The sequence below is a fragment of the Mytilus galloprovincialis genome, chromosome 9 (genome assembly GCF_965363235.1).
Source record: "Mytilus galloprovincialis chromosome 9, xbMytGall1.hap1.1, whole genome shotgun sequence".
NCBI classification, from domain to species: domain Eukaryota; kingdom Metazoa; phylum Mollusca; class Bivalvia; order Mytilida; family Mytilidae; genus Mytilus; species Mytilus galloprovincialis.
In genome coordinates, this window is record NC_134846.1 from 33,616,470 (window position 1) to 33,634,525 (window position 18,056).

At 30.9% G+C, this 18,056-nt stretch overlaps 1 protein-coding gene across 1 annotated transcript; it reads left to right on the forward strand.

The window, feature by feature from the left end:
• The first annotated feature begins 1,147 nt into the window (after positions 1-1,147).
• LOC143046770 (uncharacterized) lies at positions 1,148-6,757 on the forward strand. The gene is made up of 6 exons (XM_076219849.1): positions 1,148-1,336; positions 1,785-1,935; positions 2,462-2,734; positions 4,046-4,090; positions 4,751-4,826; positions 5,340-6,757. Exons 1-6 carry the CDS (start codon positions 1,262-1,264, stop codon positions 6,064-6,066), a joined length of 1,347 nt encoding a protein of 448 aa, XP_076075964.1. The 5' UTR covers positions 1,148-1,261; the 3' UTR covers positions 6,067-6,757.
• The last annotated feature ends 11,299 nt before the right edge of the window (positions 6,758-18,056 follow it).

Below are 18,056 nucleotides of genomic sequence, written 5' to 3' on the forward strand. Positions count from 1 at the left end.
TAAATGGAGTAAAAATTCCAATCTAAGGATTTTGACAAATTTCATATTACATAGCTTTATAGCCAATTTAAAATTGGATATGTACATTATACGAGCATCATAACAGTGCTGTCTTATTTCAATAATGTTTAAAGAATTGCATATTGCAATATGACAGTGCTGTCTTATTTTAATAATGTTTAAAGAATTGCATGTTGCAATACAGATATTTGACCTCATTTCTAAAAAGGGGGAATCGTCTCTTTGTAGTATTCAAACCGTTCAATAGTTTTAGGTAAAAAATAGCATTTAAAAGAACCAAATGATAACAAACAATATAGTAGGAGTAGAGTGTATAACGATAAGATCCCCTAATCAGTTCGATGAATGATATTGAGTTGCATCATATAATGTGGACTTACCTTTCAGCAAGCCGTTTTTCAAACAAGTAAAGGAAACATATCCTTACATGTGACGTAGTATCCAGTTGACCATGATTGATTCATGTACTGGCGATTGTTTTTTTCGTGCGTACACATTTTTATTTATTGATGGAAATTGATATTTTTGGGAATATAAGTTTACATGGTTTTGCATAGGTCTGTATACGACATTGTAAAACAATCATATTACATTAAAAGTTTACATTCGGTGTTCAGGTTTATCTGAAAAATTCACGAAAATTGATATCCTATAAATAATACCGAATCAACTGTATATCAATAAAAATGATCGAATTTGGGGAAAATTTTGTCGGAATGATCCTAGTAAAAACAAATGATAATGACTGCATAGTCTTAGTACTGAAATACATTTCCGAATGCAAGTGGAAGGGAAGCGGCTAGGTTCCTTTTTATTTGTATTTAGAAATAATGTTCCCAATCACACGGATATTGCTACATTTATATATTAGCACAGCAAACATATTTTACCCCCAAAAAAATCCACTTACATTGTCATCATTTGATGAAAGCTTTATCTAGATATAAGGCATTGTAAGCCAATGATATATAAACACTTCGGGAAAATGAAAAAAACAAAAAACCAAATCTAATTAATACAAATCATTCCAACCAGTATATTTTCAAAGATTTCTTTTTTTGGCAATTTAATTTATTATACTAATTGTATGTAAACTTGCATAAAAGTGCTATACATTATGGTTTAATTCTAATTCATTAGTTTACTTCTGTCTTTTTTGTCAGAACGTTATTTGTATGACGGTTGCTACGTAGATGACACATATAGGGTATTGGATGAAGATTACAAAGACAACGACGAAATGTCAGCTGAAATTTGTTTTAAAATATGTACCGAATCTCAAAACTGGAAAGAACATGTATATTTTGGAACACAGGTAGGTCATAGTATTTTGATCTTGAACACAAATAGAACATAGTATTTTATCTAAATAACAAAACGATTCGTCTGTTGTTGCATGTAAGCGTTTGGTTTGTATATATTAGAGTGAAAAAAACTATAAGATTTTATTGTCATTCATATTTAACCATATGTTATCATTTCATTTCCACTTTAATTGTGATAAAAAGAAACTTGTTTCCGTAAAGTGATTTATCTGTAATATAAAACAATGGTAAGAGCACAATATGGCAAAGTGTCACACTTCATTTAAGTCTTAACCTTACAGGTTCAGATAAATTTTATGATTTCCCTTCTCAGTATTCATTCTGTTACAACGCAAATTTATTACATATTGACAATTCATATTTATCCTACAAGAGCGATATAATTATGGAAAGAATAAAATATATTTTCTATTTAATGTTCACTCTTTGTTTTTTTAGTATGCAAAAGAGTGTTATTGTGGTAATGGTACAGAACTAGGTCATGAGCCCTATGTTAAAAGGGAGACTGAATGTACTACGCCATGTCTGAAACATGAAGGCGAAACATGCGGAGGAAACTATAGGATGTCTGTATATCAAATGACAAAGCGTACGTTTGTTTGTTTGTACAATTTATAATCATATAATTTACATGTTGTATGCTTGTATGAATAAAGAAAAAGCTGATACATAAGAAACATTCATTCCAGTACTTAAAATATTTCATGCATAATAAGACATTTAAACAAATCAAATGAAAACATATGGTTTTCTGAATTCTGTGTTCAGGACAGCATGCGGATGATGTGCACAACTAAAGGATGAAATCTTCCATATAAATTATTGGCCGTGAAATTATTTAGCGATCATTTAGATACGGAAAACTCTGGTTTTGACATTCACCAGTTTTATTTCTATTTGTTCATGCAACACATAAAAAATTACTTGTCTATTAACATTTTAAGCTGCATAATACATTTGATGTGTATACTCCGCCTGGATATATTTGTGATTATTTACAAGTTTTAGAGGTTTTGATTTGAATAATTTCTCTAAAATGTACAATATAGTTACTTTAAATAAAAGACATACAAAAACATTTCTTTTTCAAGTGCTATCTAGCTTATTAATTTCAGGCCATTATAAATATTCCTGCTTAGACATGTACCAGGACCATGCAATTGAAGAGTGCGCTGCTAATCATTTACAGATAGAGAGTTTGTGTATAAAATTCGATGATTCCTTAGAAAATGAAAACCTTGGATGTAGCGATATGGGAAATAAATTGTATGATTTTTGCAGACGTCAGCACCCAAACCGAAAATGTGACTTTAATATGAAAAACTTCACCAAGGCAACAAATGAAAACCAACCGAGTAGAAGTATTTCAATTGAGTATTTATGCAAAGGTACGAATTACATTAAATGTTGCATTACTTTTTTTTTTTTAACAAATAACTGTTTTTAATAGCGCAAGTTATTCACTTTCTTGTGTTGTTTTTAGTCATGAACATTCTCATTTTTAGTCACGCACGTTCTCCATGGAGGCCTAACAACAAGTAATGAGTATCTGTAGATTGAAATAAACAACTACCTTGCCCATAGGTGACAATGATAGCCTTTTTGAGATACAGACTTTAGAATGTTATTTTTTTTAACGAAACCTTGATAGAATTACAGAAAAAGTGATTCGGACAGTATTTTTTTGTCCAAAAATTATATGTTTGCGTTGCTGTTTTTTAACGTATTTTGTACGTCATGCCTATCAATTTTGCACTTTAAAAAACGTGTCTCGTCGTTACTTTGAAAAGACATCTCATTTCCGTTAGGGCTAAAGAAAATAATTTATTTGGCCTATGATATAATGCAGAATGGACGAAGTCTCTAATAATAGAAAAATAACGGGCGCACGTATCATCCAATCAGGATTAGCCATACTCCTAATTCTGAATACCATGTTATGCTCATAAAATGGCTGCGCCCATACAATCCCTGGTGTACTGTGATCTGTAATATCATCTTTAAAGTTGCAAGTATTCTCCCGTTTGCCAAAATCATAATTGTTATTGGATACTTGATCACATTTACATAAAGAGGAGGTTGTTGACGCAGTTTATCGAGATATGGATAAGTGTGGACTTATGAGGGCTTGTAGGTTGCACTTTGTAAAAACAACTGTTCCTCAAACCACGCCTCTTTTGGGGAGATATATTATATTCATAGATAATTTGATTTGTAGAATACTGGTTCCTAGATCTCTATGTTGCATTATAGAGACATAACGTAGGACTGTTACCAGTATAAAAACATACTATTGCCGTGACAAATGAATTCTGAAGCAGGCAAAAAGTAAAGGTTGGGGAAGTACAAAATTTTAGTACAAGTTCAAACTCTAACAGGTTTTAGGCATATAAATGTTGAAAATATACTTTGACCTTTGAATAAAATAGTAGTGCATATCAGCTTTTTATTCTAGCATGACAATTGAACGACATAGATTCTAAATATGAAATATACTGGTGTGTACATATAATCTTTAAGAAAAAAGGATTTCAACATTATATCATCAATAGTCATTTGTAGTTTTCGTACTTTAAAAGTTATATGTTTCTCAAACGGTATTGAATCACACTTGCAACCACTTTCCAAACTGAACGGAAATTCATTATTTAAACTGCACAGATAAACACTGCACTCTACATTTACTATTCCATTTACAGAACAAAATTTAGCAAGGAGTTCAACAAAAAGCAGATTGACAACAGGTACGTACAAAATTAGTATATAGTAGACATGGTAGATGCAGATTTGAAAAAAAATATGTTTAAGCTCATTCAATTATTTATAAAAAAATTAAAAACGGTATTGTCCTTTAAATATTTTTCAGAATCGAAATTATTTCATCACGCTTGGCAAATGAATATTATAATTTTGATTAAACAGTTTCTTATCCCCCAGTGATCAATAGTCAAGTGAAAATCAATTGATAGGTCACATTCAATGCTGTCACAATCGAAGAAAAATGAAAATAGTTGCTTAAGTTATGGTATGCATTCGGAAGTTGGCCTGAGTCCTTCCAGATTGATTAAAACAAATTTTCGACTAACAATATGTGTGTACTGCTTAAAAAAAACTAACACTTCATATTACTGATATGACAACTTTAAATATACTATAAAAAAACGAGAACAACAAAGACTTAACAAATCTTTAATAGTGCAAACTATTTTCCAGTTTAGATTTAAATTTCATATTCTCAGGTAAACATTTTGGTTACAATTCTTGAAAAAAATATCTTTCCATCTTCTAGTATGAACAAAGGGAAATTAAGGTAAACGACTTTGAGACAAAAAAAAAACACAATGAGTGTAACAATAGATATTTTTCTCTGTAATTTGTCATTATCATTTTTACAATTTTTGCAGGCACAGTTGTTGGTACAGTAGTAGGCAGCGTCTTATTCTTATGTTTAGTCTTTATTGGTATTTTCATTGGAAGAAGGTAAATTGAATATGTATTAAACATTTTTCATCGTAACAATGAATAAATACATTTTTTTCAAATAAAACAAAATATTCATTTTGTTATGTGAATGTTACATTCATCAATAAATTGCTAATTTTCATCTTATCGATTTTATTTTAAAATTTTAACTGAGTATGTACATGCATTTGTAATGCGGATTATATATGAACATTAGATAACGATACCACTATCTGATCACCATATCTCGCTACTTACATGTAAGTGATTTTGTGATTCTCTCATTTTTTGTTTCCTATCTGGATTTGACAAATCATTCCACCTTTGCTGCCTTAGTGTGTGTCTATGGGAATAGTTAACATTTCACTTTAAGCGGTGATCATCAAAAGAAACGATTACGTAAAAAAACTATTTAATTTAAAAGGAGTTATTAGGATTGGTTAATTCTATAAAGGAATTGCATTTTTTTTTTAAATAATTGATATTTTTTTAGTTTAGTTAAAAAAACATATACTTTTTCTTTAATTATAGGTTTCTGTTTTGCGATAAATTAAATAAAAAGTTGAAAAACAATCCAGAAACGAATGACTACGTTGGGAACCAAAACATAGCATTGCCACAGGCAGTTAGGCCTACTACCCGTAATGTACAGTATGAAGATTTGCAAAACACGTCTGGAAATATAAGTACTCATAATTATTCATGCACAAATGTTCACTCACAAAACATCAATGATAAATATGGTTACGCCAAGAACATAGAAAAAAATAAGTCGAAAACATTTAACGACACGACGAGTACACCTACATATGTTGTGCTTAAGAATGATAGCTATAACCCCAATCTGGACGCGAATAACGATGAATATGCCGTTGTTGATCCTACAGCTGAACCAAGTTTTAAACACGCACAAAACAACACAACCCCAGGACCAGAAAATTATATGATTTTAGATCCGAGCCAGACTGGTTTTAATAGGACAAAATTTCCAAATGATGATCAAGCTTACAAGCTTGCAAATTATATCAGTGATACAAGGAGTCATAAGTATGATGTGTATGCTCTGTCTCCAGAGGGGACATATGACCATTCGGGAATTACTCGTCATCGCAAAGATCAAGATACCATTTATACCCACACCGTCGACAATGTTTATGATTCTGCTAGTAGAGGAGTAAATATTGCCAGGAAAGAAGATACATATGATCATTTCTTTGGAAAAAGAACAGAGGATGAATATAATATTGCAATGCATTAATGATATTGGGTTAGGGAGCTACCACCTAAGTTTAAAAATTCAGAACACAGATTGAAACTAAAACAAATGTAGGACAAAATAGTTCATCCGAGAACCCCTATCAAGAATAAGTCTCATGCAAAAACTTCAAAATGTTCACGATGGTTAGTTTTTAATCGTGACGCTTACATGCATTTGAATAAATAATAACGTGATTTTTAACACAATATTCATTGTTATGTCTGATGTTTTTCTTCTTGGATGTATCAAATATTTACTCCCATTTTTCATGGCGTTTGTATTTTTCCGAGAGAGTTCAAATTGATTAGATAAAAATATAATTTAAGAGTTGACAAAATGCAAAGACGTTTATTGATATCTGATAGGGTAACAATTTTTATAATGTTGAACACTGCCAATTATTTTTCTTATAAATTTATACAATATCTTGAAAACTTTAACAGATTGATAGAAACTTTAAAAAGCAAAAATTATCGGAAGTACACGTTCTACAAATATGACCATTTGTTGAATTCATCAGTTGACTCCTTATTAGAGGAATTGCCCTTTGATGCCGATTTGTAAACATTTTTTATTTCGTTTGTGTCTTATATATCTAACTTATAATAGATAGAAAGAAACCTTAATATACAAATATGATCAGCAAGATAAGATCTATAATAAAAAGGAATGACAAAAAAGTCAGACGACTTCTTATGATCATAATAGATAGATAGAAACTAATTATAATATAATCAAAAAGGATAATCGAAACAAGAATCTACTTACAATCAAATGTTGGTGATATAATTAATAGACGGTTACTCTTTATAGGAGTTTTTCTCCTCCTTTGTGTTTGATGCAAAACTAAATAACATCATAAAGATAGAGATAACCGTAACAGACTTCAATGATCAGCAAAATAAGATACAAAAACAGAGATTTTTGTCATTCATCATTTTCTCGCCTACAATTTTGGAGAGTGTCCTTTATTGAATATGCATACATATACCAAGGTAGGAGTTCCTTTGGTTTTTTTCATACTAAGGGACTTCCACCTTTTTGAGTTTACCTTGGAGTTCGGTATTTTTGTTTATACTTTTGTACTGTACGTGAAACATTTTTTAATTGATAATAAGATTGCATGTATATGTAATTATAAGAGTTGCATATTTCTTTTTGTTATTTTATAGGGTTTTTAAAGGGTCGATCGTGAGCACAGGTTACCCTCATTTAAATTAAAAAAAGAAGCATCCAATTCTTCATAGCAATAATCCCAAATTTAATTAAATATATAATATTAATGATATGTTTATGTTTTGCTTTTTTTAATGACAAAAACAACAACTCTGATGATGAACTTTACTTTAAAAAAATTCTTCTAGCATGTCAGTTTTTAACTTATGTATAACCTTTATCATTTCAATTGCAACTTAAAAAATTCTGAATTATAAAAAAAACTTTACAAAATTTACAAATCAGAGGTATTTTATGATAACAACTTCCGTATGTTCAATTTTGCACGACATGAAACTTTGAAAGATAATAATTTATAGTGCATAAACCAAAACAATTTATATAATACTTAAAACAAAATTTGATAGATAAGAATAATAGGTTGCTGCAGTGCTAACATTTTTAAGTGATAGTGTCGGGAAAATTCAAAAGGATTTGCTAAGGTTTTTGTTTAAACATTTATAAAATAATTCTGAAGTAATATTTCACTGCTAGTAGTATTATTTTTTTTGTTGTGTCAAAATTTGCTAATTGCATTGTCAAAGTAGTGTTGGCTTGCAATTCAAAAGCAAATAGGGATGTTAAAATATTGGTCGGGATCACAGTTACCCCCAATTTAATTTCGAAAAGAAGAATCCAATTCTTCATAGCAATAATCCTAAATTTAAAGATATAATATTTATGATATTTTTATGTTTTGCTTTATCAAATGACAAAAACAACTACTGTTATGATGATCTTGACTTTAAAGAAGATTCACAAATTGTATTCTGTATCTTTTAAATTATTTTACATTTTGTAACAATTTTTTTAATATTCGGAAATTAGATCATTATGGATTGATTATAAAGTGCTTTCAAAAATGAAAGTTATTCTTCTTTTCTTTTTGCATATTAAGAAGTAAAAAGTGTTTTACAATTGGTGTACTTGGCAGTCCACATTGCTATTTTATTACAGAAAATCAAGTGTCAGGTTTGGTACACATGTGGTTATCTGGTAATTAAAAATGTTTGAAAGTATGCATGTGCAGAGTGTTTCTAGTACACGTACAAGGTTTCGGATTTTATTTTCTTTCAAAAGACTACAGGTTGCCTTTAAAATATCAGGGATTTATCCGTCTAATCGTCATGTATTCCGTGGTACGGATGCATCATCCCTTGAGAGAAATAACTTATTTTAGGTTTAAAAGCTTACTTAAAAAATTATGCATAATTGTTTGTGTACGCTGATGTTTTGGGAATGCATCTTATGGTTTCTGATGTAGCATGCATTGGGTTTATGATTGATTGCCCAATGCCACGGTAGTTTTCTTGTGAGTCACTCAAAACACCTCGCAAACTGTGCTTCCTTTCTAAGCTGTAGACAATTAGGTACATCGCCTTCCCAAAATATAATCAAAGGTTGACTTAGAGCCATACATTGGTTCAAAAGTTTTTAAAAGGCAAAATTACTTAAGTCTTTCAAAATAAGTTTTATTGATTATTGAGAATTTAATGTCATACACATGTTGAAATTGACGTATTTAACCCTAAATTGCCATTTTACAGCTTTTGGACAAATATCTATGAGCTAATTCCTTACAGGTCTTTTCACACAAAAACATCTTTGTGAAATACCGGTACATTCCGTAAAATAAATACATTCGGCGTCGTATCTACAACTGTCTGACAAGATTTCCATGCATCACTTTATGATCTAGGACAGAGGTAAAATGTGACTACTGTAAAAAAAAAAAAAAAAAAAAAAAAAATAGCACACTGAAACATTAATTTAAGTTAATATTTGCTACAAAACATGTAATTATTGTATGCATGATTTTTATAAAATGTTAGGGACATTTTTTACTCTATTTTCTATACGTCAAGTAGATGAAACATACATGACATAATTATTTCCCTATTAAGATTAAAAATTTAGTCTAAATATAAAGTTAGATTTAATTAATATTTGTACTTTTCAACAAAAAAAGAATAAAACATTTATAAAGTGCATTACAAGGATTTAAAAAAAGATTATCAAAGCATGTCAGTTTATAACAGACGTATAATCTTATGAACTTTGATTTCATCAGGTAAATATGAATTTAAGCTTTTCAATCGCACCTTAAAATAACGTACTTCATTCTGATATATAGAAATCTATATAAATTTTACAATATACAGGTAGTTTATAAAAACTTCCGTGAGAACAATTTTGCAGGACATGAAACTTTTTTTTGCAAAAACCGAAAGAAAAAAAATTATATGTATTTTATAGTCCATAACGAATGGAATAGATATAAATGATATTTAATGCCGTGATAACATGTATAATTCTTCAAATCTTCAGTTGTAGTGTTATTAAAGGTTGAGCCATGATTCCTGGTAATATATAGTTCTATCGACAGATAATCTACTCACGGCTAAGACCGACATTATGGTACACTGTCAAATAAGAGCAACAGAAAGAAATTAAATCAAACTCAAATTCAATTGGGAGATAACAGTTTTCCGAAGATTGTACATTACGCTCTTGCATGTTAACACGATACGGAATTAATTAACAGCTCTGCACTTCTTACACAAAAACTATTTCAATAAAGATATTTGGAAGATTGACTGGAATCGTTACTATATAAGTTTTAAGTCTACATCACAGATTGGTTGACTGATACGAAAAGTCGATGTCTTAAGTCCCTAGCGAAACGTTTTCGTGTTGTTATATTTTTTTAAGGACACAAGCAAAGTCATGTGATACGCAGTTTTACCAATTGTGTCGTATCAATTATTGTGACATTCTGACTGAGTGAATTCGCATGGCGGGTGATTCATGTAAACTAGGACAGGCTTACCCTGCCGAATTCCACGCAGTCAAATTACATTAAGGATGTTTGCTTATCATGTTTTGGTATTTTTGTCAGATTTTCGAAATCCTTTGGTTGTATCCATTTGAATGCCTTAAAAAATTGCCCATGGACCCCATTTTTCTTTTTTATAGATCCTTTACATATATGATAATAAGCCATTTGTAAAAATCTTAAAAATTCCTATTTTTTTTTTTTTTTTTTGGAGAAATTTAACTTATGATAAAGCTATGAAAAATCAAGAGTGAACATTTTACCGCCAAAATTCCAATGGCTAATATCTCGAATACAAACACATTGATCCCAAATTTGTTTTTGCTTTTTTGATTCCTCAATTAATCCCCTATCAATATGTACAAGTGTTATGGAAAGCTATTTATTTTGCAACTGAGCAGCAAAATCCTTAATTTACATTCTGTCTTTTTTTGTCAAAGTTGTTCATTCTGCCTTTTTTTTAATCAAAACTCCTATCCTGCATTTTTCAAATTTCATCCAAGCACTCCATTCACCTTAAAATCAAATGGTAGCTCCCTTATAATGGACATACTGTGGGGTCACCATAGGTTCTATACTCTTAAATCAAATAATTCGAAAAACAACCACAGGAATTAAGGAGGCTCGAGGGTATAAAAATTTCAGAAAAAAATAAACATTTGTTTTTCACTACAAATTTTATTTATTACCTTTTGTAGTTGTTACTTTATCATATGGTACAAAAATCATTCAAAACAATCAATTCGTGTTGGCCCCAGATGACATTTAAAATGTGTACATCATTGAAAAAGTTCCAAATTATCTCCCTTTGGTGGAAAAATGCCCTTTTTTTGCTTTAGAATTGAAATATCTTTTTTAACTCATCGGTGACATATATTTTTTAATATAATTTCCATATAAGCTGTACTTAAACTAAATTATTGTAAAATTTGAGCGATTTCTGTAATAAATTTTTTTTTTTATTTCAATATTACCTATATTTCTCCTATTACTTCAACCACCTTTACAAAAATGTATGCTTCTTTCGAAGGCAGATTGTGAGCGCAAATGAACGGTGACCCCACTTTTTTATTTTAATTTTCTATTTACTATAAGATAAAGTTCATTTATAGAAAAATATAGAGAAATCCTATATAAATGATTTAGACCCGCGAACCCCCTTAAGCTTGTGTTTAACTGATATATAATGTTCAAACATTTTATCCGTGTGTTTATTGTTTTACATAAACAAATGTTGATTACTTTATTATGTGTTATCATTGCTTTTAGTTTTATGACGATATCAGTCATTTTTTTTTTAAACGTGTAACACTATAAGGTATTGAGCATTTGAGAATATATTATTTTTGTCATCTGACTGACCACAAGTTTTTTTTCTCAGATTTAGAATCAGAAATTTTTTTATGAACAAAACCTAAATCATTCCTCCTTTTTTTAAAGTTCAATGGTCGTTCTCTAAGTTCGTTTATTTTTTTGGCGTACTTGCACCAAGCCTTGTGAAATTCAAATTCATTTAAGGATAGGTTAAATGTATAGTTTAGTGTATATTGGAAATTACAACTTTTCTGCTAACTTCTACAATATCAAAACCCCTATGGATTGTATATTGCTTCTGAATTTGCTTAATTACTTTCTGTGGCATGCTACTGCAAATGACATGGTTTGAAGGTTCGAAAATTTTGTAGTTCAAGCAAGACTATCCACTTCGTGAGTTTTTAAAATAAGTTCATGCTATAAATCATATCAGTATCTGACTTCTTAGTTGATGATACCGGTGGGGACGAACAGTCCACCTGCAGTTGTATTGAATAATAAACTCATCATAGATACCAGAAATAAAATTTAATATTTACGCCAGACGCGCATTTCGTCTACAAAAGACTCATCAATGACGCTCGAATAAAAAATGTTATAAAAGGCCAAATAAGGTACGAAGTTGAAGAGCATTGAGGGTAAAAAATTCCTAAACGTTTTGTCAAATACAGCTAAGGTAATCTATTCCTGACCCAGTGCTAAAGTGTTATTTATAGTAAATAAAGACGAAAATAAAATATATCCAATATCTATACATCAGGTTATTAGCTTAATACTACTAATCTGTTGTGCATTTTCAAAATAACAGTCTAACAAATTAGTTTTAATGTGCGTATTGCTGAGTGTTTGTTTATTCCACATTGGGTAGGGCAATCGGAAAGGGTTGAATTTAAATTGAGATCTCACAAAATATGTTTCACGCAGTCGCCTCGTTTCGCTTTTCCCAAGTATAGAACTCTGGTCTTTGTTCGTCTTGTATCTTTTGAATTTTCGGAGTTTATTTTGACGTCTATTTTTCGCTGAACTACAGTACATTACTCTTTTGTAGCCTACAGAAACTCACTTTAGGGTGACGTATGTTATTGCTGTGTTGAATCCCCATCTGAGATCATCAGTGGCCTTTGGCTGTTTCTTTGCTCTTTGGTAGAGTTGTTGTCTTTTTGATACATACACCGTTTCCGTTCTGAGTTTTACCATTTTAAAACTTGTTCTGACCACTGGAGTATGAAAATGAGATCAAAATGATTTTACATTTGTCCGGCAGGCATACACAAACATACCACATATTATTGTTTTGTTGAAAGTAGGTTCGTTACTGGTATTGTAATATTTGGTCTTGAATGGATAGTTGTCTTATTGACGATCATACCGGATCTGTTTATTTTCATATTGTTAAGCATAAATAATTACCATACATAACCGTGAAAACAGAACCTAACAACAGGATTTCAAATATGAAGTCAGACGGACATACACTTGTCACATTGAATACATACCATACAAACTTCACTTGTCATGCATAGGAAGATTAATCTAGAAATCTTAACCTTCCTCAGCTTATCTTGTCTACTTGAGTGTGAAAATTAACTTTTAAGTTAAAAGTTAAAAATTGACTGACAACTCTATCCATTACCACACTTAACATGCTTAATACACAATTTTATTAATCTATGTGAAATTTTGTATATGACAAACTTGTATGTATTCATTTTTCTTTCGCCATTGGTTAATTCTTACTCAAATGTTGCTCTTTGCAACTTCGTTTGCTTGCAACATATAAGATAGCACAACACATTGCATGGAGCTTATAAGTCTAAAATATTACTTACTTACTTAATCATCTTTATGTTCCTTGACACATAAGGCATCAATAAGGGACCTCCAACTAGTTCTATCTTTCGCAATTTTCTCTATCTGATTCCAGGTGTAACCATGTCTTTTTATCTCTGCTGCTATATCTCTTCTTCATGTGCCTTTAGGTCTTCCAAGTTTTATTGTCTCTTGTGGTGTCCATGTCAGCACCGTATCCATATGCCGGTTATTATCAATTCGTAATATAGAATAGTTCTCTTTTCTTTTCTTTTTTTTCTCTTTTTGTCTGCTTTTTTCGATTTTTATTCTGCAATCTTCGCCTGTTATTTTCTTTTCAGTACACAAGAACTTGACCCACATGAAAGTCGAAAAATAACTATTATGTTCAAATGAAGACTATGATCCATCCATAATAGGAATACATTCAATTGAACATGTTCTCAGGGTTTTCAAAATCCTATATGAAATCTATGGTCTTTTCATTCTTACAATAACAAATGAATGAAAGTGTGTAAACATAAATATGAATATTCAAATACTTTTAACTTTAATAATAAAAAAAAGACGTAGAAAATATATATTTAGTTTCAGAAGTGACCAATCACAAATGTGCATGTTTTTAAAGAAGGAAAAAATGTGTTCCACTTAATTTCTACTGGCAGTAACTAGCCATGCTGAATTCATAGAGGTTTATTCTGCTTTGAAAGCAGTCAAATACATATCATAAATGTTCATTCAAGCATGCAATCTTAAACAGTATACATGGGCAATAAAAAAAAGTCTATACATCAAGTCATTGTACCTTTGAACTAGTCAGTTATAATATCGCCAAGGGAGACAATTGATGAAACTGGTTGCTTTTGAAAATAAATTAATCTTATAACAGTATGATGTTCTTAAAATAGATTTAAAATAATTAAAATAAATATGTCTAAAATAATATGATGCACTTAAAAAAAAGTAATTGGCAGGACTAGATATTAAATAAATTACTAGTAACACCTTTAAAATAAGTTACACAAATATAAAATTATGATTTGCCGAGACACCACTATGATCCATATAAGATTCATTGCATTGTTAGTTCAGTCAAAGTTTGAAGTTCAATATAACAAAGAAGATGAGTAATGATTGCCAATGAGACAACTGTCCACAAGAGACCAAATGACACAGACATGTGTTCATAAAGGGTATAACATCGTTACAACACTAAGTTTTATTAGACCTAAGTATTTCAAAACATTTTGCACTATTTAAACAATTTGACATGAACTGTTTTAGAAGCTGTGGCACCATGAAAGCTTAAGACTTCAAAGCACTATGAATGGCAATATACACAAACAGACAGACATACTTAGGTGAAAATACTGAAATGGTATGAGTCTTTTTTTAATTGACATAATTTATATAAATAAATGCATGAAATGTTAGTTTGGGCCACCACAAATGAGGCCATTCTAAGATGAATGTATTTTCATTTGAGATCGAAAAGGAGTTAACCTATTGCAAGTTATCTCCCCATGATTAATAACCAAGAAGATAATTTCCTCTGATTATGTTCTACCGCGTGAATTATGCATCAGCATCTGGTATGTCTGGTATATCTATTAAACAACTTGAGTCCCGTTCTTTGTCTTCGAAACAAACTCTCTCTACAACATCCCTTTCTTCTGAAGTATTCACATCAATGTCACCTTCGTTGGAAGTTTTCACCACAACATCACTCTTGTATTGAGCATTAACCACAACATTACTTTTGTCTGGAGTATTCACAACAATGTCACCTTCGTTGGAAGTTTTCACCACAACATCACTATTTTATTGAGCATTAACCACACCATCACTTTCGTCTGGAGTATTCACAACAATGTCACCTTCGTTGGAAGTTTTCACCACAACATCACTCTTGTATTGAGCATTAACCACAACATCACTTTCGCCTGAGGTATTCACAACAATGTCACCTTCGTTGGAAGTTTTTACCACAACATCACTCTTGTAGTGAGCATTCACCACAACATCCCTTTCGCCTGGAGTATTCACAATAGCGTCACCTTCGTTGGAAGTTTTCACCACAACATCACTCTTGTATTGAGCATTATCCACAACATCCCTTTTGTCTAGAGTATTCATAATAATGTCACATTCATTGGAAGTTTTCACCACAACACCAATCTTGTATTGAGAATTAACCACAACATCCCTTTCGTCTGGAGTTTCAATTGTGTTGTCTGTGATCTCTACTTCGTAAAAATCATTAGATATGGGATCAACCAAATACGGTACCTCTTTAGTAGCTTTGATAATCCTCTGACAGTAATACATTGTAGTCATGATAGTTTATAGGATTCTGGTAATGTTCTCTGAAATATAAGAAAGGATATATTTTCTATCATATTCCTAACATTGGTAAACAGATGGTTAAAAAACAACAAAAATTCCTTAGAAATCTGATGTAGGATAACTCCCTCTAAATTTACAAGGTCTTACTGTTAGAATCTGTAAATTGTGAGACTATAAAGGAGAAGTTCAGTAAGACCCCTTTTTGGCCCCAAAATATAGCAGTTTTACAAAATTGTTAAAATGTAAACCTTTAGTTATTTATTGGACAGTAGAATGCTTCTGCTACATAAATATGGGCTGTTTTTGACAATACAATGCACATATATCCGGTACTAGCACCATTAAGTCATGCTAAATTACTGAAATCCTCATTATTCTAGCATTTTAGTTCAATTTTAGACGGTTTTCGTGTAAAACGAAACTGGCCTCATTCGTGTTCATCCTTAATATTGAAATGTAAGTTATATTTCATGATAATACATAACATATATAAAGGTTGAGGATGAACACGGATGCGGCCACTTTCATTTTTACCAAAAACCATCTGAAAAGTGACAATTTTCGGCATATTAGGTAGATTTTTCATATTTGAGCTTGAATCGGATCGTGTTTAATGACATAAATCTTTCACATAAACTAATTAATTCAAATAAAATAGACACTTAAGTGTTTAAAAAGTGGTCAAAATCTTTCGTCAGATGAACCTGAAATGTGAGGCCAAAATCGGTCCTTACCGGACCTACTCCTTTACAAGGTCTTACTGTTAGAATCTGTAAATTGTGAGACTATATTCAACTCATGGTTTTTATCGAAAACGATCCTATGAATTTGTACAAATGGCAGGAAGATACATAATACATGCTTTCACTTGACAGGATGTAGAATAAGTAGCCCATCAATTATACAAATTTCTTTATATGAGAAATATATATGCTGATAAAATGTAGAATAAGAAGCTGGTAAAGTATTCACATACCTGTTGTATATAGAAATGGCTATGCTGGTAGAATGTTGAATAGGCAGTTGAGTTAGAAGCTTGTTAAATATTCAAATACCTGTTGTATATAGGAATAGCTATGCTGGCAGGATGTTGCATAGGCAGTAGAATCTGTAGCTTGTCAAATGTGGCTACTTTCCTGTCTTGTTTCCATTGCCATGACCTTGGCCTATAAAAAAACAACAAACAAACAAAATTAAGAAATAATTCCTTCATGTCATGCTCTATGCTCATTTTAACATGGTAGGCATTATATTTGTCGATATTTCACACTGAGCGTTATCGAGGTGTATAATGTGGTCAAATATAATGCCTACCCATGTTAAAATGAGCATAGAGCATGCCATGAAGGAATTATTTCGATTCTAATGGGACAAATACAGTATTTTTATAGGTCGAAGCGTACGAAAATATCGTAAAAATGTTTGGCAGTTCCCGTTTCCTCCCCGAATGTCTCTACATTACATTTCATATTTGATAAGTTTAAAAACTACGAGCAGGGTAAATATATATTGTTTGACAAAAAAAAACAGTTTATGTTAGCGGCTTAAATGTATATATTTTAAAGGATAACGTTGGAAATAACGTTAATATAAACAGTAAGTTCGTGCGCATGTGTCAAACATATTTTGTGCTCATTAGAACACGGCTTTGTTTACAAAGCGTAATAAGGACGTCATATTAGAACAGTGATTAAAACTTATCTTTTAGATTTTGATTGATAATTCAGACATTACATTCAAGTATGATGCTGGTTAATGCATATTTTTCTCATATTCTAAAAAAAGAGAACTATTCATCTTAAACTTTTAAGAATTAAAAAGTAAAATTTACAGGATTCTAGTATCTCAAGTATACTTTACAGAGGTAAAAGTAATGCTTCACTCTGATAACTGTCAATTCAGAAATGAGTATGAGGTTTTTATTAATGCAAATAATGTGGCTTGGTGAGTATCATAATAATTAGAACGTGCAATCTGATAAATAAAACATAGACTTTTAGTGTTAAGGTAGATGGGGTGTCTAAATCATAATCCATAGAATTTTTTAATAATTTGCGAAAATGTAGTTTATATCATGCATTTTTTTTTATAAGAAAAAGAATGGGTCACCGGGTTGATTTTAATACTACATGTACTACACGGTGTTCAAAATTACAAATTTTGTATAGGTTATGCATGGCAAACCCAATTTTCGGCATTAAAACGTAATCTACACCACACAGTTTTGAGATAACATATGAGAAGATGGCTTTAATAGTATGCTTTCAGTTAAGAAAAAGAAACAATGGGGTCACCGGACCCGTTTTCTTGCTACATTATAAAATAGGTAAATTCCTAACACATTCTATTGTAAAAGTATCTTAATCTGAATTATCTGCCCTTGCATTTGAGTTGCCTCCCCTTATGTGGCAAAGTTGGAAAAAATTTGAGCAAACACAAGTTGTCTGTTTTTTGTAAAATACAACCATAA

Coding starts and splice junctions, on each gene's coding strand:
- LOC143046770 (XM_076219849.1), top strand. CDS start 1,262: ATGTCAGCTGAAATTTGTTTTAAAATATGTACCGAATCTCAAAACTGG. Junction 1,936..2,461: donor TGTATATCAAATGACAAAGC/GTACGTTTGTTT, acceptor TATTAATTTCAG/GCCATTATAAATATTCCTGC. Junction 2,735..4,045: donor AATTGAGTATTTATGCAAAG/GTACGAATTACA, acceptor TTCCATTTACAG/AACAAAATTTAGCAAGGAGT.